This window comes from Carassius auratus, unplaced genomic scaffold (genome assembly GCF_003368295.1).
Source record: "Carassius auratus strain Wakin unplaced genomic scaffold, ASM336829v1 scaf_tig00217242, whole genome shotgun sequence".
Taxonomy (NCBI): domain Eukaryota; kingdom Metazoa; phylum Chordata; class Actinopteri; order Cypriniformes; family Cyprinidae; genus Carassius; species Carassius auratus.
In genome coordinates, this window is record NW_020528960.1 from 118,322 (window position 1) to 145,678 (window position 27,357).

General features: G+C 37.1%; 1 protein-coding gene across 1 annotated transcript; it reads right to left on the reverse strand.

Moving 5' to 3' along the window:
- Window positions 1-858: 858 nt before the first annotated feature.
- On the reverse strand, window positions 859-27,134 carry LOC113100308 (adherens junction-associated protein 1-like). Its single transcript, XM_026265095.1, has 5 exons — window positions 26,411-27,134; window positions 5,303-5,390; window positions 3,732-3,974; window positions 1,449-1,571; window positions 859-942 (listed from the first exon to the last, which is right to left on the reverse strand). The coding sequence occupies exons 1-4, from the start codon at window positions 27,132-27,134 to the stop codon at window positions 1,499-1,501; spliced, it is 1,128 nt and encodes a 375-aa protein (XP_026120880.1). The 3' UTR covers window positions 859-942; window positions 1,449-1,498.
- Between the last annotated feature and the right edge of the window lie 223 nt (window positions 27,135-27,357).

A 27,357-nucleotide genomic window follows, 5' to 3' on the forward strand; every position in this document is an offset into this window, starting at 1 on the left:
CATGATTAACCCATACAGGTAATTTCTCATCAGTGATAAAAAAAAGGAAACAACAAGCATCTGATGCATGGCTTTGGCAAATCAAATAAGCTTTAAATGAATACTGAATCTGGCTTCCACATTGTTTGATAGCTTTAAAAAACGACTTCATTAAACCTCTGCTCACAGATTAACAGTCCCAAGAGTCCGGTTGAATTGGGTCTGTTTGACTCATAAGTAACATAGTTTGTATAAAAATAGAGACTATTCCTTTAAAACGGGGCCTAGTAACAATGTAGTGAAATTAAAACCTGGGTATACTACTATATTTCTCAATGGGTTCTTTTTTCTCTTTCTCTCTTTAAATGAATAGTGCTCCATATAAATATTTTTTTAGACATTTGTAACACATTTCCTCAGCTATTTCAAAACATATTTCAAATACATATTCATACTTTTTATACAAAAACGGATGACACATTGATATTGGGAGACAGTCACTGAAATTACATGATGTGTCTGTAATTTTCCACAAAACTGAATGCGTCCCATCTATATATGTAGTGGCACATAATGGCATTATTGGCACAAAGTTCAGGAGAGTCTTTTCTCCACACAAGCAGACGTATCATCATGTCAGATAGCGTCCCATGGCCTCTCCACTCCAGCACACCCACATGTGCAGTAATACACATATTCAATATATCAGCTCTAGGTAAAGCATCTCTAAAATGATCGCATGTCTATGGAAAATAATTTGGGAGTGGTATCCATAGCACTGCATCAGTCTAGAAAAATAAACATCTTCAGTCCATTTCTAGAGAGATCAAACATTTGTACAAACTGTTTGATCATCTCACTTCCCATCTCTGTAATTGCTTGTCGTTGTTGTTCTTGCGGTTTTGTTTTGCTTTATTGTGTTTTAGTCTTTTGTGTTTGACTCACAGGTTTTCCAATGAGATCCTGAAAGATACATTGAAAAGATTAAATTAAGTATTTAAATATTAAATTGACTTTTTTAAATAGAATAAGAACTGATAATAAATAAACTACTGTAAAAGTATGTAAGAAAAAATTTAAGATTTAACTTACATGTTACTTTAAAGAACATAATATATATATATATATTTTTTTTTTTTACTTTTTTTAACAAAGATGAATAAATACTGTAACAAATGTATTGTTTGAATAATAAATACTGTAGCAAATGCATTGCTCAATATGTGAAATTGTTACCAATTATTTCCATAAAAGGTGTTCATTGTTAGTTTATGATACAAGTGTTACCATTATATTAGTATTTTCATGTCACACTATATCTCTGCTGTTGGTGTAAATTCTGTTTCAGCAGAATTTTTAAAAGACATGATCCACAAACCACAAGAAACTGTGACTTTCTATTAAGTACACAAGCACGTGTCAGAATTACACTATGTGGACTTCAGAGTCATATGAAATATAGTACGTACCAGGGCACAAACTGAAGACGTGGGCTCAACCCAAAGGTAGTAAAAGGGCCTCAACAGGAGATCTCAAACCATTTCTCCGACACAAAGGCCACAGGGATTAGCTGCCTTTCAGTGGGCGACGGTCTGGAATAGACAGAGAGATCAGCTCTTCAGTCCTGCTGCAGATATAAGCACTTCTGTCCTATTCCCTGATATATATATATATGTTTATATATTTTTTTTTATGTGGCGACTACATTATTCCACAAACAAAGCATCCACAATTACATTTCCTCTAAACCCTCTCATCTAGGCTATTGCGTTCTGAAGCATAAACTATTAAATGAAACTACACTGATACTATTCATACAATTTAAAGCTCATACTCATACTCTTTTGTAAAGACCAGGGCAATGGAAGAATGGAAAAAACAAGACTAAACAACTGTCACAACATACTTGTCTGAAGAATAATGACTCTCTGGCAGATTAAACTGGTTATTTCCAAAATGCACATTAAAGGCTAAATTATTCTATTATTGAAGATCATAGCAGAGAAACATGTTAAAAGCAGCACTTTAAGAATGGTAAAAAAAAAAAAAATTATATATATATATATATATATATATATATATATATATATATATATATACAGCCTATTGTTGTTGTTTTTTAAATGAAGACATTCTTGCATTCAAAAACAGTTTAAATGAAACAAAATGCAGGGGTTTTAAGACCTCTGATATTTAAAGTTGAACTATTATTAACTTGAAAAGCTGTCATAAATATCTCAAATGTAACTCATCACTACATGAAAAACAGCATGAGGCACGATGCAACAGCAAGAGAGTCTGTCTGTGTGTGTGTGAATGGCTGTAGTGGTGTTGCATTACAGTGGAAGAATTTAAACACGCAACTTCTCTAAGAACGTTTTAACATGGAAACATGTTCTTTGTCTCTCAGCTAAAGAACAATTCAGAAAAAGGTACAAAACTCTGCACTTACACTGCAGGCACAAATATGTCATTTGAATCACTTGAGTACTACAGTCCCACATGTGGGATCGTTATTTCTGTGCCACACGGGAGTACGGTCACACATATGGGATTTAGAAAGTACAGCCAGATTCAAATGTGCTTTTGCGCTTTGACTGGAGCCGAGCCAATGATGGGCTCAATCTGCGCTTGTCATGTATCACAATTATGTAGTTTTCAACCACATAATGTTTATTTTAAGTTTCAGACATTAAAAACACATAACTACTAGAAAAACAATAAGTAATACACACTGATTTTACAGCAGTAATAAAAATCCAGTCAATTATAATTTGACGATGGGTCCAGCTTGGGACGGCCCTGTGTGTAGGTAACTATAAACTTCTCTCTATTCTTCTAATTCACCAATCACTTACTTTCATGTATTTCACGAGAATGTGTTGTAAATCTGGCAGATAAAGTATGTTTCTCTGGATTGCTGTGCCCATCACTCAGTATAGATCAACTAACAAGATCATAATGAAGGTTTGTAAACCACAAAACACATTCACTTCCATGTATTTGAGAATCGGAATATCATTTCATGACACAGTTAACAAGTTTGTGATTGTTTTATTACATTGAAAAAATTAAGTAAAAGCGATATATCTTTCATACAGTGCTATTGTGGCTGCAGTGTGTCACGTCGCCATGGAAATAATAAGGCGATACGTTCTAAAATAACAGTCGCCGTAAAAAAAACTCACTGTGGGGGGTCAGTGTGAATATTTCAAACACACGCGTGAAAGGGTTAAGAAACTACCTCTTAGATCTAAGGTACTTTATTTACCATTTAGGGGTAAAAATGGTACAAATTATGTAACGTTTAACTTTTTTACGTTTTTTTTTTTAATGTTTTTTGGATGCCAGTCCAGTGACAGTTTTGTACCATTTTTTCTGAGACTGCACTGTAAAATGTGTGCTTTTCTTCTGTTTTTAGGTGAAAACGGTGTTGTGCAAATGCCCCCTTAGTAAAAAATAAAAAAAAGAGAGAGAAAATGGCTAACAGCCAGGGTTAAATGTGATGTGCACTTTAAACAGCATGTTATACATTTGTGGATAAAGTTTCTTCTGCTCTGCTTTGGTCCAGTGTTCAAGCTTTTTAGAATGAACATTATTTCTGACAGCACTGAACCTACTCTAAGCTATGAGGAAGCCAAACCCTGTCAGAATGTACGGACAGGGCTGCCAGTGCAGTATCTTCACTGTCAGCAACAGCAACATCCAGCCCAGTTTTTTCTACAGAATATATATTAATCTTGGACTCTTGCCTGTTTCCATTGTAGGAGGTCTTGTAGATGGGTGTGTGCTGGATCATCTCATCTGTGTACACCGGTATGCCGGCCCGCACGCACTCGTGTGAGCACTGTAAACTGTCATTGTAGGCGGTGAAGATGTCCATCTTACTGGGCACGCGGGCGGGCGTGAAGTCGGTCAGGTTTTGACAGCTCTCCTCTTGCTGGTTGATCTTTCTCTGATGGCTGCTGTGTCGGCCATTCCCGGACTGCGCACAACTACAAAAACACGCACCAAATTCACAAAGCCAACATAAAATCATACCTTGAACCGCTGTGTCTGTCCAACATTTAACATGGACTGGGGAGGCAGACACAGACAAATTTAGCTCTGTTCGAAACGTAGTAAGCCTCCTCACTGTGTATTTCCTAAATAGGCATTCTGATTGAAAATTACTGATCTGAAATGCTCTACATAGCCAGCAAAGTGCAGCAAAATGACTCAACAAAAGCTGATTTCAAGCAAAGTCCACTAAAGGAGTTAGAGCTTTTTCGAATTTGGCTCCCAAACTCTGGAATAGCTTTCCTGATAATGTTCGGGGTTTAGACACACTCTCTCTGTTTAAATCTAGATTAAAAGCACATCTCTTTCACCAAGCATGCATCTCATAATTTGTGACTGCAGTTGTATCTGATCAGATGTGCATTATTATTCTTTGGCTTGGGTTAAACTAATTAATTTTATTTGGTTGGAATAGCAGTTACGCTAATGATGTCTCTATTTGTTTCTCTGTTTTGCCACGGGATTTACATCATGTGGTAACTAGGATTCACACAAGCTTCAGTTTGGATCCAGAACACCTGAGAAGAGATGATACAAATCATTAATTTGTATCATAAAAAGTGCTATACAAATAAACTTGAATTGAACTATTATAACTACCTTTTTTTTTGCCTTGAATAGTAAACATAATTATTTTCATTATTTTAATTAACTTTTATTCATATACTTTTGACAATTTTAAAAAATATTTTTTCAAGTATTTTAATAATGTAAAAAAAAAGTATGTTTCTAATAATTTACAAATATATTTTTATTATTACTATGATTTTTCATAAGTAATTTTCAGTATTTGTTTATTCTTGTTTAATGAACATTTTAGTTTCTAAATATTATTTTTACAATTGTTTGTTATTTCCATTTTTATTAGCATTATTTATATTATTAACCATTTTTTAAAATAATTTTATAATTTAATGAACACTTTGTGACACACACACACACATATATATATCTCCCACATTCATGTTGCAATGCACTCTGATAATGCTGTCTCAGTAGAAGATTCATAGAGATCAAAAGAAGTTATATTGGGTGCCTTAAAATGCTGCCTACAGAAGAAGCTCAAAAGGTTTGGGAAAGAACTATTGTGTACGAGTATCCAGATTGCTTGGTGCAATAAGGGGTCACTGTCCACATTGACAGACAGAGTGATAGAAAAGGACAGATAATAAACAGACAGAGGGACAGGAATAGGGAGAGACAAACAGGAGGAACACAGACAGAGGTCACTGACACAGTACTGAAAGAAAAGAATGTTTCCTACCAGTTTTTAAGGACTAGAGTCGTGATCAAGGCTGCAACGATCATGATGAGGGACACAGTGATGGTGATGATCTGGTGAACAGCCAGACCTAAGAAGAGAAAAAACAAAGACAGCATAGTTATCAATGTCTCTATGGCAACTAATGTGAGTGCCAGTGCCTCTTGCAAGGTATTTGATTGCAATAACACTGATACTGCATCTTAACATGTACTGCTCTATCTATGCCAGAATAGCATCTTCTAAGCCCCGTCTGCCACCGTTACACCATTTCACAAAGTCTGGAGCATGAAACAGCTTGACTGGGAGAAGATGGCAAGCATACCAGCTGGCTAAAGTTCAGCAAACAACAATTAAAGCAGAACAAGAACACTTTGTTCCAGAATAAAGAGTGTCGCAAGAACTACAGTATGAGCTATGCAGTCTTTCTCACTCCGTCACTCCCGAATGGATAGGAATGAAACCCCGCGGGGAGCCACAGTTACAGACATTTAGATATAAAGAGTACCACGACTTCCATTACTTGCTGGAGCTGATAAGAGTGAAGAAAGCAATTTTATGGATTTGCCCATCAATATTAAAGTGTTTGTGTGCGGGTCTGCAAGGAAGAGCAGCATCCATATTAAAGTATCTGGAATATGAGAATGTGGTACAGCTTAGCACATTTATGCGAGTGTTTAGTGTGCAGGACTTAATGGAGTTTCAAAGTTTAGCATTAATTTATTCACATAACCATTTCAGAGTTATAACAGTAGTTAACCTTACCTCACCTCGCGCTTTAGCTTCACATGGGGTTAAGTGTCAAGCTCAGTATGAGACAGCATTTGAACGTGGGCTGTGTGTAAGTTATAATGTAATCTTGGGTGGGGATAAAAAAAATATATATAAACAATATACTCTATTAATAATGAAGGAATTTTTCCATGTTTTTTTACAGGTGTTTTGCCTCTATTTTGAATATTGCATTTTATTGGATTAGTTTTTTAGGGTTATATATATATATATATATATATATATATATATATATATATATATATATATATATATATATATATATATATATATATATATATATATATTATTATTATTATATTAAAAGACATCAGAGTTTATTAAACTGTGTTCCACAAAAGTGATTTATCTATAAATACATTTATGCCACCTTTGTACATTACAAATTACAAGTACAAGATTAAGTCTGTGCAAGTGTTTCTTTTAAGATATGGGTGGTTGGCATAAAATACTTTTAGGACAGTGAGATAATAAAATAATTTGTACAAATATTTTGCTGATTCTTTTAGAATTATTATGTATTCAGGTGCTATGATATATTAATTGGGAGACTAAGTGCAATATTTACATATATGAAATTAGTAGACACATTAACAGAAGCAGCATACCAAACAAAAGCAATGTCAATGAGTCAACAATATGTACTTATATGCATATATTTCTTAATTTATTGATTACATGACAAGACCCTTTAAATGAATTAAGACTGTGAAAAACAAAACAGAAATGTGGCCACTTATGCAGTACATCCTTATTTTAGGTTAAAGGCACATTTTATGCATCAACTACCCATATGTGTTGCTTCCGCAACTCATTAACATTTGAGGCTGAAACAAGATTTACAGTAATTGATTTACAATGTAAAGATTAAAGATTTTCAATGTTGACACTGTTTGGCAGTAATCAAAAACAAAGTCTTTTTGTTTTTGTTTTTTCTTTGGAAAAAATATAACAAAATAATGCACTCCACCTCAGTACCCAGTTTGCAACCACCACACCGTCAGACTGTTTGCATTATTCAGTATAAAAAATAAAATAAAAAAAATATATCATTTCAAAACCAGCATCCTCTTCCTAATGCATTTGTTTTATTCAGCTAACATAGCAGCAAGTATGCTTGTTTTGCTACTGTATATGTGTGTGCTTCAGTCAGTTTATACACATCATTTTCCTTTCTAGTGCCCCTTGTGTTAGGCGTTTTTCATTTTAGAGTCAATTAAAGGAATGTCTCAGTGCTGGCAGAAATGGCCAAGTTATGTTATACTGTGTTGCTGTACAGAAAACCCTGGAATGGTTTACTTAACCCTACCGACCTCTGGGGTGCTGTGCCCCTCAGGTTCTGGCTGAATAATCAATACTAGAGAGAGAGAGCGAAAAGAAATGGGATATAAACAGAGGAGAGAGAGAGAGCGAGAGAGAGAGAGAGTTAAACACTTCAGTTTTGTGCACATGTGTGCATGTTTCCAAACCTGTACATGCTGTATATGTGTGTATGTGGCGTAAACATCTGGGCCAGTTCTGACAGATTACATTAGCCTTGAGGGCCAACAAGCTCTGCTGAGTAGTACTCCTTATGGAATTTTTTTTGAAGCACTTAATTTAAAGCATTCTCATGTTTTTGAACATCTAGTGTTATGCACTCTATTATTTAGTAGTGTGTTGTCCATAGAAATGCATTTTTCAGTACTGTAAAACGATGTCACTAGCAGATTCTGCATGGTGTGCAGACCAACTAATTGATAATGAAATTTGTTCTTGAATATTTCTAATCAATCAGTCTAATAAGGGGGTTGGAAATATTGATCCTGAAAAGAAATCAGTTTGTTCGAATGCAGTTTTGATTCATTGTAGGCAGTGCATGGCTTACAGGTTGTTTGTTTGACCTGGAGGAGAACTGGTTAAGGTTCAGAGGAGTTCAGACACTCGTTTACCCTTATACTGACATTCTGATTCTTCCTGATTGCTTACCTGGCACTGTGACTGATGGAAGCATGCAGATGCATCTGGGAAAGCTCTCCCTCACTTTCCCTCCCTGTGTTCTGCGTCTGGGTCAGAGCTGGGTTAATATAATCTCAGTCCCTGGCCTGAACACTGCTCCTTGGCATGTAGTCCCCCAGCAACACAAACACATAAACATATCAGACAGCATTTAAATTTCCCTCTCCGTCCCTCTAACTCTGAAATGGAAGGCAGCAGATTGAATTGAGAGAGTGTGTCAGGTGATATATTAAGGTGTTTATGCATCTCTGAAATTTTATGAGACGAGCTCTTCGTCCTCAGCCTTGCTCTGAATCAGAACTCTTGTTGGCTTCTTGGGCTTTTGTTTTATGTATTGATTTTGGCTCTAATTTTTTATTCTCCCACCACATTTGTGCAATGTAGAGCATTATAATACCAGAGTAGACGAATGCAAATGTACCCCCATTATATTCTTATTACTGCCACCCAGGCAAAGAGAACAGGGCGTACATCATCTTGTCGCACCTGGACCTATAATGAGAGAGATAGGCTCACCAATTCCAGTCAGGGAAAGTGTCAAAAGAGGAAAACATCCCTGTGGTATGGTACAGACATGGAGTCACCTTGCTTCAGGTGCTCAGGGTGAGCCTTTGTTTCCCTGGGCGCCTTGCCAATAATCAGGACAAAAGAGCCCAACCCTCATAGGCACTATACTCTACATCCCAAACTCTCCAAACCACAAAGATGCAGAATCCTCACACCCAGAGATATTGCTATGTGTTTTTTTTTCTTTTTAACTATTTTGGAGTGTTGTTTGATTCAATTGTTTCAAAGAATTCAAGGCTGGCTGATTAACATGACCCCCCTGTAGCCTCAATAAACAGCCATTCAAAATTGGTATTCTATTAAAGGTCCCATGATGTGGATTATTTTCTCTTTTTTTATGTTTTTTTTTATGTACTTTAATGTTAGTATGATTTTTACATAATAAAATTTGGAAATAAAAGGCATTTTTATATCCTGATTTTAGGCCTCTGGCTTGAATGCTCTGTTTGAAGGGGCGTGTCTGCTGTGAGACTCCAACTGTTGTGATTGGCTGACATCTTTGCATTTGAAATTCGTATTATATGTGGAAATTTTACTTTTACAATTGTTTTTTTTTTTTTTTACTAATACAGCTGTCGAAATTAACGAATCGTGTAAGTGTAGATTATAGTATTATTATTTTTTTAATCTTTTCCCATCACAAGAAAGGCTGCAGTGATGAGCATTGATTAGAGAGTATACTCAGTGTTGCCAGATTGGGCGGTTTTGAAATTGATTGTGCAGATGAAAAATTGGCTTTGGCAAGTGGACAAAATTTGGGCTGGTTTGGGGTCAGTTTTCAACAATATAAATTGTATAGGCTAACTGGTTAACAAACAAACCCAATTGTGCATATACTGCACCCAAACAGTCATCACGATGTTATAAACACAGGCACACTGCAGTGAGGTGCTGATGCTGATGTGGACTTCGCGGCCGTAGGCTACTTTTAGCCAATCACTTGGGATCTGCAGACAAACCTGATGATGCATGAGTGATGGGTTTTTAGCACGATAACGGATCTAATTTTAAATGTATGAACCACATGAGTGATCATAATGCCTAAATATAAGTGTTTTCACTTATCTGTTGAGGGAGAGATGACACAAAGGCTCTAATATCACTGCAACTTAGCACTTTTTTGCATTTAAATTCTGAATGTTGACACTGAAAATGATGGATGTGTTTTTTCGAGGGTATCGGTAAAATACTTGATTGCCGTTTTGACGGTGCATATTTTAGGCAAAGCATATTTGGTAATTGTCTTTAATATATTTGCCCCGATTTTATCCATGGGAAATGTATCTAACGTTATTATATATTATTTTGTTGTCATTATTTTGTTTTAATGAGTTGAAATGGCTCTTAACAGTCTTGACTGACATATTCTATCACACTATTTTGACACTTACATTTTTGGGCGTTTTTTTGTTGTTGGAGTGGGCGGGTTTTGTGAGCTATGGGGCTGGAAATTGTCCATACAATCTGGCACCACTGAGTAGAGTCAACTAACTACAACTAACCACAACTAACTGCAAACACAATATCAACATGAATACAGTAAGAGATGGTTGTGCAGCATAACAGCGTCATTCATTATAACATCAGTTTGGGCAAATGTGCAGATATACTCGCGATGTGTGACTGACAGCTGTGAACAATATAAAGGGGTCTTCTTTAATCGCTGTCTGTAGTTAAATCACAATTTAAATAACAGATTTGTTTCATGTTACTAAGAGAAACAATGTGAAGTTGATCATTTAGTCACTGCTTGACTACTGATGTATAAACAGTAATTGTAAAACGATTGAGAAAGTGTGAACTTGAATAATTAGCTACACATCAGAAATCACTGATCACAGATCAGGCATTAATGAACACTGTTACTCACTGTTTGTGGCTGTGCTGTCGAATCCATATCTTAAAATTCTGTTGGTAAAGCTTGTGCTGACATTGCGACTGAATTTAATGTAAAAAAAAAAAAAATTGAATACATTTTCTCCAAATTCTCTGGACAGGCAAAGCAGAGAAAGGTGAGGTAACCTTTCCAGATCAGCCCGTCTGAGCTCTCATTTTCTCAAAGGCAGAACAGGACACCCAGGGCTTGGTTTACACCTATTGAAATTTCTAGCCACTGGGGAACCATAGACAGGCTAGGGGAACTCATATTAATGTGACAAAACCTCATAAAGTGAGAATTAAAATTTTTATTTTCATTATAATCAAAATTCAATAACTTTTTTGGACATAACATTCCTTTTATTATGACATTTTCAAGGTTGCATGGACAGATGATAAAAAATATTAATCAGTCAGGGATGAAAAAAAACCCAATGGGAATTTATATTAAAGTGTAAGAATTGCACCCCTCAAGCTAAAATAGCAAAAGGAAGTTTAAATGTAAATTTGCTTTCATTTGTAATCGAGGTATCGGTTTATAAAAATAATTTTACTGTATGTTAAAGGTTTTTTTTTTTGAAAAATTATTAAAATATCATAATTAGTGATAACTGACTTTATGTATATGAAAAAAAATATCTGATTCTAAATGGGAGAGGTTTATATTTTTAATTTTTAATAAAATATATTGTTGAGCTATTCACAAAATATCACACTAGTCAGTCAATGTCTGAATACTTTAAAATTGTTACAAAAAAAGTATTTAATATGAATATATGTGTAAAAATAACAAAAAAGTAATACTTTTTTGTACTACAAAAGGAATGTAGAGCTTTGTTTATCCTCCACTTTATCCTTGCAATCAATAATACTATAAAACATTTTTCTTGTCCTTTATTGTCCTGTTCTGATTATAGTTTTTCATGGAAATACATGGAATAATATATTTGTATATGCTGTATAGCGTTGCCTTTACAGTAAAAAAAAGAAAAAAAAGTAGAACCAGGATGTACAAAACACATGAACAAAAATCCACTAGTTGTCAGTGATATATAGCAGAGTAAACTGGTCCAGATAAAAGTTAGGCTTAACAAAGTGAAATGTCATGAGACTGCCTTTAAAATAGGACAGTAGTGGAAATATATATATATTTTTAAGAGTTGAAAAACTAGGACAAATATAAAACCCAAATAGCACCATTAATACGTATAGGACCTTGAAGAAAAATATGCAAAGGACACAGGGGGAAGTATTTTAACTGATGGTTATGAGTTTGTGCTGCTGGGACCCCATAGAGCAGAGACCACAGACACAGACACTCCTCTATGCACCTAAAGGACATTTAGAGGTTTGGAGCTGGACATTGTGTGGATCTGTCAGCTAAATGCTCTATTAATGCAGCCCAAGCCTGGCATCTGCAGCTACAGATGGCTGTAAAGGGCTAGTGAGATGGAGTGGAAAGAAGATGCCTTCACTGAGTGTTTTAATTCATGCTGTGGTTTGGATGGACTCATGGCAAAGCAAAAGCTTTGACCGTACATTCAAAACCCAAGATCATGAAAGTGACAAAAAAGGACTTTCAGAATTTGTATGCAGGAGTATCCAGACACTTCAAACTTCAAATGGCAAGTTTAAATTGACTTTACAGGAGCACCAATCCCGCCAAAATCATACCTTGGTAAAAAAAATTTGCTGCAATTCCCAGCACTAACACCAGATATTTTTCACAGTAATCTAATAAGTCAATTTAGTTTTATTGGGAATGCTGTAATTTCATTATGAGTGAAATCTCATAGAGAAAGAGAGAAAGAAAGCAAGAGTATTAGGAGACAGAAAATCTTTTTTTCCATGATGTCTGTGCACTATTAAACATTTTCTTTTTCCCTGTGAGTTATAAAATGATTAGTATATGCATATATTATCTGAGCATGGAGATTCTCTGGGGTTTATGAATCTATTTTTTTAATCTTTTTCCAAAAGCAATTATCCATTTTTTGTAACATGGATATTTGTCATGGAAAGCCAAATTCAGAATCTTTTAAAGGGGGATTTTTAGTACCTTTAGCTGCTTTTATATTATGATTATGATTATATTATCATGGTTTCAAATCAGAACATTTTCTTCATCTAACCATTTCCTTTTGCACCTTTTGTATTGCTCTATAAGTGTTTCTACAAACATAGCATTTTAATGTTAAAGAAGTCTCTTATGCTCACTAGGCTGCATTTATTATAAAACTGTATCATTTTAATATTGTGACACATTTAAAATTTAAAAATTTCTTTTGTATTTTAATATATTTTAAAATTTAATGTTATTTCATTTTCATTGAAAAATCATTCTAATATGCTAATTTGGTGCTCAATAAACACTTAAATTTTTTCATTTAGCCAATGCTTTTATCCAAAACCACTTACAATTGCTATATATGTCAGAGGTTGCACACCTCTGGAGCAACTAGGGGTTGAGTGTCTTGCTCAGGGACACATTTGTGTCTCACAGTGGAAAGGCATGTGACTTATCCACTGCGCCAACACCACCCCCAATTAAATTACTGCATTTAGAAGACGCTTAAAGCGATTTACAGTGCATTCAGGCTAACAATTTTTACCTATCATGTGTTCCCAGGGAATCGAACCCCCAACCTTGCGCTTGCTTGCTTACACAATGCGTTACCATTTGAGCTACAGGAACACTTATTTAGAAGATAAATGTTGAAAAATTTGACCTGCTTAATATTTTTGTGATAACTTTTATACATTGTTTCAGGATTTTTTTAACGAATAAAGAAGAAACAGCATTTATTTCAAATAGCACTCTTGCTGAATATTTTTTTTTAATCTCTGTCATACATACACACGCACACACACACACACACACACACACATATATTTACATAATCATGAACTCAAAAATATATTCTTTCATCATTGGTCTTTCTTTCTTCTGTGGAACATAAAAATAAATTTTCAATTCAAGTTTATTGTATATCGCTTTCCACAATGCAAATCGTTGCAAAGCTGCTTTACAGAAAATTATTACAGAAAACCATTTAGTATTTTAGTATATTTTGAAAAATGTCCCAGTGTGTTATTTTCAGTTTTTGGTCTGTTGTTTTGAAACCCACTGATTTTCACTGTATAGTCAAAAACAGTTGAAACATTCTTCAAAATCACTTCTTTTGTGTTGTACCCATATGTTCCAAAACAAGTGTGATATAACAGAAAGCCCACAGCACTACACTGATGCTTTATAATTCAGCACAAGAACGTGTTGAGTTTCACAATTTATGCTTCATTGCCACTGAATTTTAAAAGGTTAAAAGCATGTAAACCGAAAAATGTATGTGAATGAGAGGGTTCCACTTATGAATGGAATCTTAACTTATTCATGGGCAAAAATAGGAATAGCAATTCAAACGCAGGCTTTCTCATGTGTAAACCCTATTTGCTCAGTACATTAGTTAAAAAACTGTTCTTTCTGCACCAGTTCTCCTCTCGCAGACCAGTGAGAATGACTATATCTCCATCCTTGTGCTCTTTGTGAATCTAGCTAAATTTACGTTTGATTGCATCAGCTTTCTGTGCACAGAGCTGTTGACTCCTGCTGAGTGCCCCTCTCCCGTTCATTTGTGGGAACGGGCTTGATGAAAATCTTGCCAACCAACCGACAACCACATACTTCAGATATCCAGCTCTAATTTTGAATGCATTGGATCTGTAGTGAAGGGTTTGAAGTCTTTCCTCCTCCTCCGGGTGTCAACCTTCTCCCCCCTTTGCTCCGTTTGTTGTCCTCGCACACGCCCCACCTGATTGCGGGCAAACTCTCATGGCTCCTGCTGATGGTTCACGATTGCCAATTAACGAAGATGTCATAATGTCAATCTCACTTGACTTTTCACTGAGCTACAGCATTCCCAAACCCTTACTGCAGGAGCAGGGTGAAATGGAGAGGAGAAAGAGAAAGACAAGGAGGATCAAAGGCAATTATTCTAAATTCCTTTTCCCAGTGTCAAAGGCTTCCCTGCATAATTCGATCGCTCTGTACAGTGTGGGAGGGAGAGGTGGTCAAAGTAGACTCTATGATTGTATTACTTAATAGATAATGAAGTTGTCCTGATGGAACTACTTCACGGATGTCTGTCAGAGCAGCCCTGTGAGCTTATCATCACGTCTTTAAAAGGTTTACCTCGGTGAAACCACACGGACCTACTGGTTGAACAGTTTTAAGAAAGATAGCACTTGTAACATAATATAGTTCATGTATTATAATTCTGGCAAAACACATCCCTAAGGGGCCTGTGAGGGAATTTAGCACACCTTTGACAGGAAAAATGTCGCCTTTTAATAAAACTGGAGCACATCAAAACTGGAGGCAATAACTTTAAAAAGTAAGTGCACCTGAAGACATCTCACAAACGCTGTACTGCTGCTACAACACAAGGTCATCCAGTGGGTCATGCTTTGGGACCTAACATAATGTCTTTCAGTTACCACAAAACAAACATACACGGTGGACTGACATAATAAAGGTCAAGTGTATTTTAATAATGTATTTTTCAATACTTCAGTCTATTTTTCTTTTTATTTATTCATTTTATTTTTTATTGTATTTGGCAAATACAATTAAAAACATCTCCATGCACCCTGGTGGGAAAAACTGAGGTATATCTGATGTGCAAATTTTTTTTATGTATGTTGTAGTATGTGAGAATTATGGGTATTGTAATTCTGGTGAGTGTGTGTCACGCTTATCAGTTTAAAGGTTTGATTTTAGTCAGACTACAAAATAATACCTTGTAATAATAATAATAATAATATGAATATTAATATGTATTTTTAAAATGTCATGTCAAAACGAAAGCATAGCATTTAAGCATGACAGAATATCATATCATCATACTACATTGTACAAAAGTAAAAGATTGTGGAAATAAACTTAAAAAGTAACTCTTTATAATAACTTTCATTAATAAATCATTAACAGACATTATATAATGCTTAATGTATCATTAGTTAATAAATAGTCAAAGGGTATATAATGTGCTGAAAGTTTACTGACATTTGTTAACAATTCAATTTACATTACATAATCATATGTTTGATCATATGACATATCATATGTTTATTTAAATAAAAAAAGCAAAAAGTAATGTGAATTAATAACTTTTCATAAAAATATTAATATCTAATTATTATTCACATTACCCAATATTTCCAAATAATGATTATATATAAACATACCAGTTGTCCCTCAGTAAAGTAGGAGAAGGATTAGATATGGAATATATAACAATTTGCATTTGAGTGGAATGTGGAAGCAATATTTTCAGCCCTCCAGTAATTCCTATAATTCTTATTTTACTACTGATCACACTTCATTGAGCAGAGCGTTATTATGAGTAATCGGGATGCCACAACATAATTTCACAAAATAAGTAACCTAAAAAAATATTTTCCAACCATTAACTTTTAAGCACAGTCCGGCTTGGAAAGATGCATAATTTTGTCTTTTCCTTATTAAATGTTCAATTAACCTTTGAGCCTGGGGAGGTGATAACAAGCTTGGAGTGCTGAGCAGCAGGACTGTATTGCATTTTAATCAACTCACGCACAGCTTTAACCTGATGGCTCCATCTGTGATCTTCATGGTAATGATAGCATCTTAAATGGACACAAACGACACACATGATTACACAGGTATGGACTCAGGACGATTGCATTTTTATAAATTTGCCAACATTTTTGGGAATGTTACTTATCTGTACCTTCTGAAACAAGTACTAACCTTAAAAAAAAAAAAGTAGTAATAAATACAAAGTATAAAATAATTTAATATTTGTGCATATGTTGCTTATATATATATATATATATATATATATATATATATATATATATATATATATATATATATATATATATAAATAAAAAATAAAAAAAAAAATTATTTATATATATATATAAATAAAAAAAAGAGCCATTTGCAGAACCATACTGTGCAATTACAGTTCCTACCAGTAGGGGCAAACTGGACCAAACCTTGACCCCTCTGAATGCACACATAGACAAAAAGACATAACACATACACAAACAAATGGATGGGTAAACAGCTGAATCATGTTTGATCTGCTGCGATAAAATCTTCCTTGTGCTGTGCCAACAGACCCGCAAAGTCAAGGCTGTCACCAGGAATAATACGTAACTCTAAAATATAGTCTAGTCAGCACTGAGCTGATGGAGGGAAGTTGATGCATTGCACACAGTTGCAATGCAATGGTCCTTGGGGAAAAGCCTGATATAGTTCTTCATTAAAATGAGTGAAAGGTCTTGAATGTTCGCTATTAAAGGAAAATAAAGGGATATTTCATCCAAAAAATAATTTCTCTCATCATATACTTGATGACTTTTTTTCATGGGTGAAAAAGAAAGGACGTAATTGGACACAGAATGTCCAAGCTGCTTTTTTTCTATATAATGAAAGTGGGTAGAGATTAAAGCTGTTGTCACATGGTTCTCATAAAGTGCACATAGTATAAAAGTCAAACAGTTATATTCACCACGACTGCATTTAATGGACCAGAATACAGCATAAAACTGCATTTTGTTAAATATTTGTACAATTTTAAATAACTATTTTCTTTGAATATCAATATGAATGTTGTGCTGCTTCATATCTTTGTGGAAACCAAGATAGACCTCCATTGAAAAGTTTGGTATGAGTAGATTTAAAAAGAAAGAAAAAAGGAAATAAATTAATACTTTTATTCAACAAGGATGCATTAAAATTGATCAAACATTACAGACATTTACAATTTGACAAAATATTTCTATTTTAAATAAATTGTGCTTTCTGTTCATCAGAGAATCCCGAAAAATGTATCATAGTTTCCAAAAAAAAATATGAAGCAGTTTTCAGTTTCTCAAATGAATGCTTAAAACATTATTTTACATTAATTATTTTGTGTTCCACAGAAGAAAGAAAGTCCTACTGGTTTGAAACAATATGAAAGGAGAAAATGTTGACATAATTTTAACTTTGGGGTAAATATCCCTATACAAAAAAATCTGCGATAATACAGCATCTCCAATACAATAATGAAATAAGTTAATGCTGTTGGTGTCCTGGATATTAATCAGGCATGTGAACAGTTACATTGACCTCCATGCACTTTCTATGCTTTGAAATGAACTCCCTGGCTGAACACCCATTCATATGCATGTCTAATGCTCCAGTTTTGTATTCACAGCCCATTGCTTATTTTCCCCCCATAACTTTGCATGTCAGAAGCAGTTTAGTACTGGTGCAGGTTTGCGAGGGGCTAAATTTACCCATGTTGCTCACTGAACGAGGAAGCAGAGAATTTCACCTTGATAGGTATTTCGTTTCATCAGACCGGTTCAGCTTTAGCTTGACAGAGATGGATAATTATGGCATGCCATAAGGGCACTACATAGGACTCATTTTCATACTGTATATGAAAGATATGGCAAGGCAACATACTACATAATGCATTAATATTTCAGATACTGTAGATCTAGCCCCATCAAGAGACAACATGCAACATTTGATGTGGTTTACTACTCTTTCCATGTGGACAGCGTAGAACAGAGTGAAGGATTATATTCTTCAGGGATTTACATATCAACTTGCTGTTTTTTCCAGCTGCAGTTCCATCAAGTTTTAATATTCTCAGGTCGCTTGTTATTTGTTAGAGTCACTGACGAGTGACTAGCCAATTTTTTTCCCCCCTTATGACAAAAAAGCACTTAAAAGATAGCTACGGACTGTGTGCAGCAAACAAATTATTCAATTTTCACGCCTCAGTTCTATTAAAACTGCAATTAACACCGGTATTCTTTCTATTCACCAGATAATGCAAAAACATCGTCTGTATTAGCCCATTACACTTGCTTTCATAAACAGGAGCAAAAAACACAAACCAGTCAAATTAATTTAGCTGCAAATATTAGATTAAACTGCTTATTCCACATACCGTGACATCACGCTACGAATGTGAGCCACTACCTCAGAGTTCCCACAATACGCAAATAACTATTTGACATTCCCTTTTTACAAACATTTTTTGTTTTATGCAAACTATTAACTTAAAGTAACGCTGCTTAATGTGAACATCTTTGGAACAACCGAAATTCAATTGGATCAGAGCTCAATATTTGAGATTAAAGATTATTGGAGTATATTTTACAAGAAAATTCTATTTCAGTTTTTCGACTTCAAAATTTCTAGTTTAATTCAGTGTTTTACTTGCCATTTCTTTCTAATATTTTTTTTAATTCCTGAGAGAAAACTGTTTTTAAAACTATTTTTTTTTCTCTGTGTTGTAGTTGAGATTTTAACTTGCCATGCAAATATTTTCACCACAAGTCATTATTTTTTTCAGTTATATATATATATAGTGTTAGACTATGTGGTTGTGAACTGTCAGTTTGGTGCGATTGATGTTTTGCCTTCACCTGGGTAAGCCTTTATAAAGATCAGAAGAAATGAAGAAGAGGAAGAAAGGCGAAGAGGATTATTGGCACAGCACTTTAGAGATTAAGGCAATCCTGATGCTGGCCTTTAGATGTGATGACACTGCTGTCCACACTCCAGATTGACTTCATTTGGCTAATCAATCCTGTGGTTAATGAGGCCGTGACATTTGATTGGAGGTTGAACTTTGTGCTGAAATGGAAGCTTTAGCCTAAGTTCTGCCAGGAAGACTCAATCACTTCGTCACTAATTACCTTCATCATTATCCAATCATGTCTTTATACTCCTGTATAAAAGACCGTACTTACACATGTTTGAGTTCGCAGATGCAGACGCGACAACAACCACAGATTCCGACTTGATTGTTCCTTGCTCAAGCTGTTGCGTTTATTCATTTACTTGCTATAGTTAAGTTCATGTCCCGCAAACTATCTAGAGTTTGACGTTCCTCTAAGATGCACACGGGATCGTTGGCTTAGCTCCGTGTCGCGGGTGATTATCTGCAGTCGTTTGTATTGGATGATATACAAGCTTTTCTCGGCAGAGATGTGAAACATTGGCCGAGTTCCGTGTGCTTTCCAGGGTTGCCAGGTTTTCCCAAAACCGCCAGTCACTAAAAAAAAAAAAAAAATAGCCCAATCGCGTTTAAAAAAGGATTCATCGGTAGAATTCACATTCTAGGGGCTATATGACACTTTTGGGGTCACCTCAAACCCCGGACAGAAATAGCAACCCTCAGAAAAGGAGAGAGAAGAAGAGAGGAAAGGGAAAGGAAGAAAAAAAAAAAAAAAAAAAAAAAAAAAAAAAAAAAAACGGTCTTGGCAACGCCGGTGCTTTCCGAGATGTCGCGTCAGTGCTGCTTGGGTCTCAACACCTGAAAAGACTTTGGTCTCAATCAACAAATGTTCATCTGTACGCTCACGTGAACCTGCACGAATGAAGTCTCTTCGGACCAGCAGACAGAATCAAGGCTGCCGGTCTCTTTCGCCATCTCGCCTCCATTACTTCATCAGTCTACAGCATTATAAGTATCATTTTGTTCTATGCACTTGTGGCGCCTGGGCATTAATCTTATTCTCTGCAAGGATTTATACTCACACGTTCAAATAAAGCACTGGGCGTTTCGTGCTTGTTTATCTAGCAGACTCGCACAGCATAATTAAGATGTTGATCATAGTGCATGCAATGTTCTGAATAACTCCTTCGTAATGAGGCACTTTAAGGCTCGTAACAAACGCGACAATCTTTTATACTGATAAAGATTGTTCGCATTTCTGTTAAAAATATGCCTTGTCTAGCACACTGATTCGTTGTTTAATCCTATGCTTTCATCTTTGTTTCAGTCATTGTTTCATTTGCGTCTATTCCTGAAATGCTCCATACTCGAATGGGATTTTATGGCTGCTTATGCAGGGAACCGCTGCTCTCACCTCCTCTTTACATGGCTCACTCTTGGACTAGTGCTATTATGAACACTGGATCTACCAAGCTGATGCGTATATGGACCCTTTTATTTGAGTCGTAGGTAAAATTCGGCTCAATGCTCAGCAGGTATCTTAAAGTCCACGTGAAACGAAGTTGCTGCTGACCTTATTCAGAGTAGTGTCATATCTTCAGTTTAAACCGAATATTAATTAGCAGGCATGGTTCGTTTGCGCTCCTGGTCTCCTGTCTCACTCATAGCAAACTAACGGCTGGAGGGGTGTGTTAAGGAGGTTCTGCTCATGCCGTTAAACTGACGTCATCAGAAAAATATGCATTACAGCGTGGAAATGTTCAGATTTCGATAAAGATTAAGAAGACATAATTGTTTACATCAAGATTAGAAATGTGTGCTAGTAAGCTTAAGTCAATTCGATTTATGCCTACTTTAAACTTCTATAACTTTTGGTACTTCAACTTTTTGAAAAAAAAAAAAAAAAAAAATCCACTTTTGCCAACATCTGCTAATTTTCTTCGTTTAAAAGAGACCAACATTTGTTTATATTCCAAAATGTTCATAAATTTCAGTAATTTAGTTCGGATAGTGCACTCTAATGCTTTAAATATAAAATAAAAAAAAAAAAAAAAAAATAAAAAAATTAAAAAAAATAAATAAATTGGGGGGTGACCGTTAAGGGGTTAGGCTACAATCAAGGCTTGTTTATTTCGTGCATCTACTGGTGTTGGTTCATTCTGTCTCTTACTCAGCTGTTGCGGCCTTTACTTTTCACTTTAGACTTTCAGACAGCTGTGCCCTAGCCTGGTAATACCGGACTCTGCTACTTCACTTTGCTCGTAGACAGAGTCCGGAATGGCATAATAGAGAAATGTTTTCTCTCTCGCTAGGGGGTGCTTGTCTGAAGTTAAAATCATTGGTTACCTGTAAGCCAATCCGATACGTTTAGTTATGACATATGTCTTGCCCTGTACAGCCGCATCGAGGCACAGACATCATGCATTGATCTCAATCTATGTTTGAACTTCCACTGTAAACATGATGATGCGAGCGAAATACCGGCGCGAACATGGCTGTAAATGACTTTTGCAGTTCGAAAAGAGTTGAATGTTCTCCATAACAGAGCGAATTGCATCCCGTGTCTCGTTTCCCATTTCCGCGGTCGTTTCGGTTTTCGATTTCTTTAACCTACAATGTAAAACTCGTCGCTTAGCATCTACGTCACGGCTCTCAGCCCGCCCTCTGCTCGTTGATTGGCCCGGCTGTTTTCAGACCGGTGGCAAACAGAAAGCTCTGACGCTATGTCAGACTGAGTACAGAAGCGAAATGAAATTGAGCGGAAGTAGGAAGTCTGACGTAGTCAGGCTAGCTGTGCCCCTCAGCCAACCCGGATTCTTCAATCTGCCCTCTGTCAGCAGACATAATACTAAACTAAACGACCTGCTTGCGTCAGCTAGAAATCACATTTCTAAGGCGTCGCTCCTCTACAATCAAGCTTACACGTATGCATGGTCCGCTTTCAAATGTTTTTCCTTCCCAAATTTCTGTTCCTATTCTAATTTCGACCGTTGCTCCTTTCTCGTCTATATATATATATATATATACAAAAAAAAAAAAAAAAAAAAAATCGCATTCTTAAATTTCTCTATTTGCAGACTTCTTGCCAGCATCTAATTCTACGCTAAATTTTATAATCTTAATTTTCAAAGCCTTTTCTGAATATTCAGTTCTTTTACTATTTAAGGGGTTAGCTAATTCTTCCAACAAAATTAAAGACAAACGTTTGCCTATTACCCTGCCCATATCGTAAAATTAATTACTTCCATCCGCTACGGCCTCCTTTCTAAGTTCTTTATATTCTATTCTAGGTTGATGCGTCCAGGGGAATTCACTTCAAAACTAATCAATCTGATCCTGCTCGCGGCATTTCCTTTCAGATCTATGATTCGGACCTAAATTCTTCACACTCTTCCTCAAGCAAAAAAAAAAAAAAAAAAACTGATGTGCAAGGTTATGGTGTCACCTAACAAATTCTAAAATCAATAATAATTTCTGTCCCTTCTCAGCCATGGTGAATTCCTTAAAATCCGGCCTAGAACTTCTTAAAACGCACTGCTCTTTATTTTACCTAACGGAGCACCCTTTTCCAAGGCCTGTTTTAGAACTCACTTAACCACTGTTCTCAAAAGCTGCAGTCTATCCCCCCTCTCTATACTGACCATTCATTCAGAATTGGGGCAGCTACTTCAGCAGCTGAATGAAGGATCTCTACATCAGCTATTAAGATCATGGGCAGATGGTCTTCCTCAACGTTTGAATCATACATTAGACCTGATTCAAAAACCATTCTTGAAGCTCAGCAAGCTCTCCTGTAACTAATCAGGTAAATTCATGCAATTACTGGTGGTGGTGTTACTACATCTGTATGTTCTATTAAGGCTGTATATGTCATATTTTGTACGGTCTTTCGAGGCCTGTCTGTGTTCGCCTATCATGGCTGTCTGTGTCTGGCTATCATGGCTATTTTTCTGTACGGTCTATTGAGGCCTGTCCCGTGTCTGCCTATCGCGGCTATTTCTGTACGGTCTATCGAGGCCCATCTGTGTCTGGCTATAATGGCTATTTGTACGGCCTATCGAGGCCTGTCCGCGTCTGCCTATTGTGGCTGTCTGTGTCTGGCCTATTGTGGCTATTTCTGTACGGTCTATCGAGACCTGTCTGTGTCCGGCCATCATGGCTATTTTTCTGTACGGTCTATTGAGGCCTGTCCTGTGTCTGCCTATTGTGGCTATTTTTGTATGGCCTATTGAGGCCTGTCTGCGTCTGCCATTGTGGCTGTCTGCGTCTGCCTATCGTGGCTAATCATGGTCTATCGAGGCCTGTCTTGCGTCTGCCTATCGTGGCTGTCTGCGTCTGGCCTATTGTGGCTATTTATGTACAGTCTATCGAGGCTGTCTGTGTCTGGCTATCATGGCTATTTCTGTACGGTCTATCGAGGCCTGTCCGTGTCTGCCTATCGTGGCTGTCTGCGTCTGGCCTATTGCGGCTATTTCCGTTGGTCTATCGAGGCCTGTCCGTGTCTGGCTATCATGGCTATTTTTCTGTATGGTCTATCGAGGCCTATCTGTGTTGGCCATCATGGCTATTTCTGTACGGTCTATCGAGGCCTGTCTACGTCTGCCTATTGTGGCTGTCTGCGTCTGGCCTATCATGGCTATTTATGTATGGTCTATCGAGGCCTGTCTGTGTCTGGCTATCATGGCTATTTTTCTGTACGGTCTATCGAGGCTGTCTGTGTTCTGCCTATCATGGCTATTCTGTATGGTCTATTGAGGCCTGTCTGCGTCTGCCTATCGTGGCTGTCTGCGTCTGGCCTATTGTGGCTATTTCTGTTGGTCTATTGAGGCCTGTCTGTGTCTGCCTACTGTGGCTGTCTGCGTGTGGCCTATCGTGGCTATTTATGTTGGTCTATTGAGGCCTGTCTGCGTCTGGCCTATCGTGGCTATTTATGTACGGTCTATTAGGGCCTGTCTGTGTCTGCCTATCGTGGCTGTCTGCGTCTGGCCTATCGGGCTATTCATGTTCGGCCAATTGGGGCCTGTCCGCGTTTGCCTATCGTGGCTGTCTGCGTCTGGCCTATCGTGGCTATTTCTGTTGGTCTATCGAGGCCTGTCCGTGTCTGCCTATTGTGGCTATTTCTGTTGGTCTATCGAGGCCTGTCCGTGTCTGCCTATCGTGGCTATTTCTGTTGGTCTATCGAGGCCTGTCTGTGCTGCCTATCGTGGCTGTCTGTGTCTGCCTATCGTGGCTATTTCTGTTGGTCTATCGAGGCCTGTCTGTGCTGCCTATCGTGGCTATTTCTGTTGGTCTATCGAGGCCTGTCCGTGTCTGCCTATCGTGGCTATTTCTGTTGGTCTATTAAGGCCTGTCTCTGTTTGCCTATCGTGGCCGTCTGTGTCTGGCATTTTGCGGCTATTTCCGCAAAAACTTATAAGAAGTTTAATCTAACGTCTTTATACTGGTCATGCTAACTCTCTTTCTATTTCTTCCAGGAACCTCAGGATTCTCAACTGGTGGGTATACTTCATCTACTTTTTGGGGGGAAGGCTGGCCCCGTCTGGAGGTCTCATAATCCACCTAGTTTTGGGGGTCTGCTGCGCCCCTGCCTTCGTCTTCAGGCAGGAAATGCAGATTCGCTACCCTCGGATTGCGAGCCATGGATGGGGCCTTCCGCCAAAGAAATTTATAATTGTGCTCGCTGAGCTGTCAATAAATGTATGCTTCGTACATTCTTTTATCTCCCGAGTCTTTCTGGTAGAAATACAATTCGACATGCATGGATGTATGTAAGTCTCCATTCAGGGGAGTCGTAAAAATTGTTCTCGCTTGTATATTACTCACCACAAATTAAATTTTATGGGAGTCTTCATTGTTAATATCTTTCGCAGCTAATGTAATATATGGCATGCTAATATGCAAAACTAGTGAAGATTAATAACTTTGAAGAACTGCAGATCTGTAGTGTAGAATTAGGGGATTTAAACATATTTTTCTGCAAATTGGCAACGTGTCAGTTTTAGGGGGTCATGCTATGTGCCTTTTATTATGTCTGGTGCTGAACCACGCTTTTGTGTAAACTTAAACAGATCTCTGTGCATGGCGTACACAGATAGTGTCAAGCTAATTTGTAGAAAGTGTCAAGACACTTCCCCTTTTGCACAGATTTATGGAGCACAATAGTTGATCTACCCAGAGGACTTCACACTGAATGGATGACTAGCCTAATGCTGTGCAATACCAAACACAGAGGACAGATTGCAGCCTAATGGTGAACATGAGAGCTTATGCCAATCATCATCATCCTTCTAAGACAGAGAATAATCTCCCCAGGATTCACAAAAACTACAGACAGACACTGAGGTTGCCATATTTAGGCTACTCTGCCATGCAGTACCAAGGCCTAGATTATCCAAAGGAGCCAAATATGAGAAATGTAACAGCAGAAGAGCACCAAAACCATCTTGCTGCCTCTGTGCCCAGTCAATGACTAAACAAGCAACATTTCGCATATAAAAACTAATTTTCAGGCTTCCGGGGCTCCAGAACATTTAGAGATGATTACGATGCTTATTTCACAGTTGAAACAGAGTGTTGAAAAAATGGACATTAATAAATAACCTTTTTTTTTTTAAATGTAATTCTTATTCCACACACTATATTGCATAATATCAAAAACAGCAAAGGATTCAGAAAGGAATTCCAGTTAAATTGTCATTGAAAATTGCTGTTCAAATGTAAGTGTTAATATAAACTGTAATTGAAGAATTATATATGATCAGCAGATTAAAATGATTTCTGAAGGATATGACTGGAATTACAGGTTTCTGTGAATTAAATTGAATAAATGCAGCCTTGATTTATAAGATACTTATTTGAAAAACATTTAAAGATTCATATCATATACGTACAACACTGTATTCTTCTGCCTGCTTAAAAAACTTTAAGCCACAAAAAGCAAAAGTGACACATTTTCACTTTTGCACAAAACTTTCAAAATAGCATATTAACTAATATGACAAACTTTCAACACTAGTACATTTTTTTATTTTCTCCATGTTTGCTTATTTTCCATAATTATGCATGCTGCTGGCTCTTCGACAATCCAACCACTTTGTCTGCTGTAAATTGCCGAGCTGAGTATTTTCCACCCTCAGTTTTTCAAAGAACCCACACAGATCTTGATGCACTGCATTGTGGTTTGAGACCCAAAGGCCTCATGAATGACCTTAAACCTCCTGAAGGCCCCTAGAAATATCTTTGCATGTTTCAGCTTCTCTGAATTTTAAATACGTGATCAAACATAAGCTGATTATAAGTACCTTACACAGATTAGAAAACAAAAAGCCACATGAAAAAACAGTTGCCATTCAGATTTACACCCTACCTGGTGTCCCCTCAAAAGGTTTCGGTGGTTTGGCAGTCACTCTGGAGTTGCTTGGCTGTGTGGTGCTGTGCCTCTTAGGATGTGCAGTTGTAATCTCTGCATACGTCCTTTGGGGGCTGCGTGTGGTAGTGCTAGTTATGGTAACTGTGGTGGTGGATGGGGCTAAAAAGGTGACGGTGGCATTCAGGGTCGCCTTCGCCTCCTCCTCAAGCACCTCATCAGCCCCTGTAGGGCCCCAGTCAATAAATCCTGCCACTGTAGTGGTCCTCCCCTCCAGGGAGTCATAGCCGTCCCCTTTCAGCTGCCTCCGTGAGCGAGATAAATGCAGATTTAAATCAGATTTACTCCCCTCTGGTAATGCAGCCGACTTCCCTTTCTCAGAGGGGGTCAATTGGCAATCTGCACAAAGTTGTCGTTTTTGGAGTGACCTGCGGTTTCTCCGCCACCACAGTTTGGTGCCCCCCAGCTCCCCATGATTGCCTAGTGATGGCAAGGGAGGTGGAACACCACGATGCAAGACACGAGTCCTCGAGTGCTGGCCGGTGAGCGTGTCCCGACTAGGCAGAGGGTGTGGTTGCCAGCGGGACACTGATCTGGGCAGTAGTTTCAGTGTGAGCCCTTGGCCTGCTGGTGCACATACAGACAGATCCATTATGAGATGGACAAGGATGAAGAGGATCCACATTCTACATCCCAGAATTCCTCCAGGTCTCAAAGCAACCATGGACCTGAAGAGCAGAGAAAGAGAGAGAGGGAAATCAGCCGCATTGGAGAATCTTAATCAGTGCATGTTTTATACATCACAGAGAGAGTATGCAGGCTCTGCAAAATTTACACAACTTCTTTACCTTAAACACTGTCTTATTAGATATTTGAAAGACTGACTACAGTAGATTGTGTTTTACTGCACTCTTTGTAATGTCCTTATTTCCAGCACCATTTTCCAG

What these genes read in the sequence shown, in the direction of transcription:
- LOC113100308 (XM_026265095.1), bottom strand. Translation starts at nt 27,134, where the DNA reads ATGGTTGCTTTGAGACCTGGAGGAATTCTGGGATGTAGAATGTGGATC. An exon ending in ACCTTTTGAGGGGACACCAG is followed by an intron (nt 5,391 to 26,410) that starts GTAGGGTGTAAA and finishes TTCTCTTCTTAG; the next exon opens with GTCTGGCTGTTCACCAGATC. An exon ending in ACCTCCTACAATGGAAACAG is followed by an intron (nt 1,572 to 3,731) that starts GCAAGAGTCCAA and finishes TGTCTATTCCAG; the next exon opens with ACCGTCGCCCACTGAAAGGC.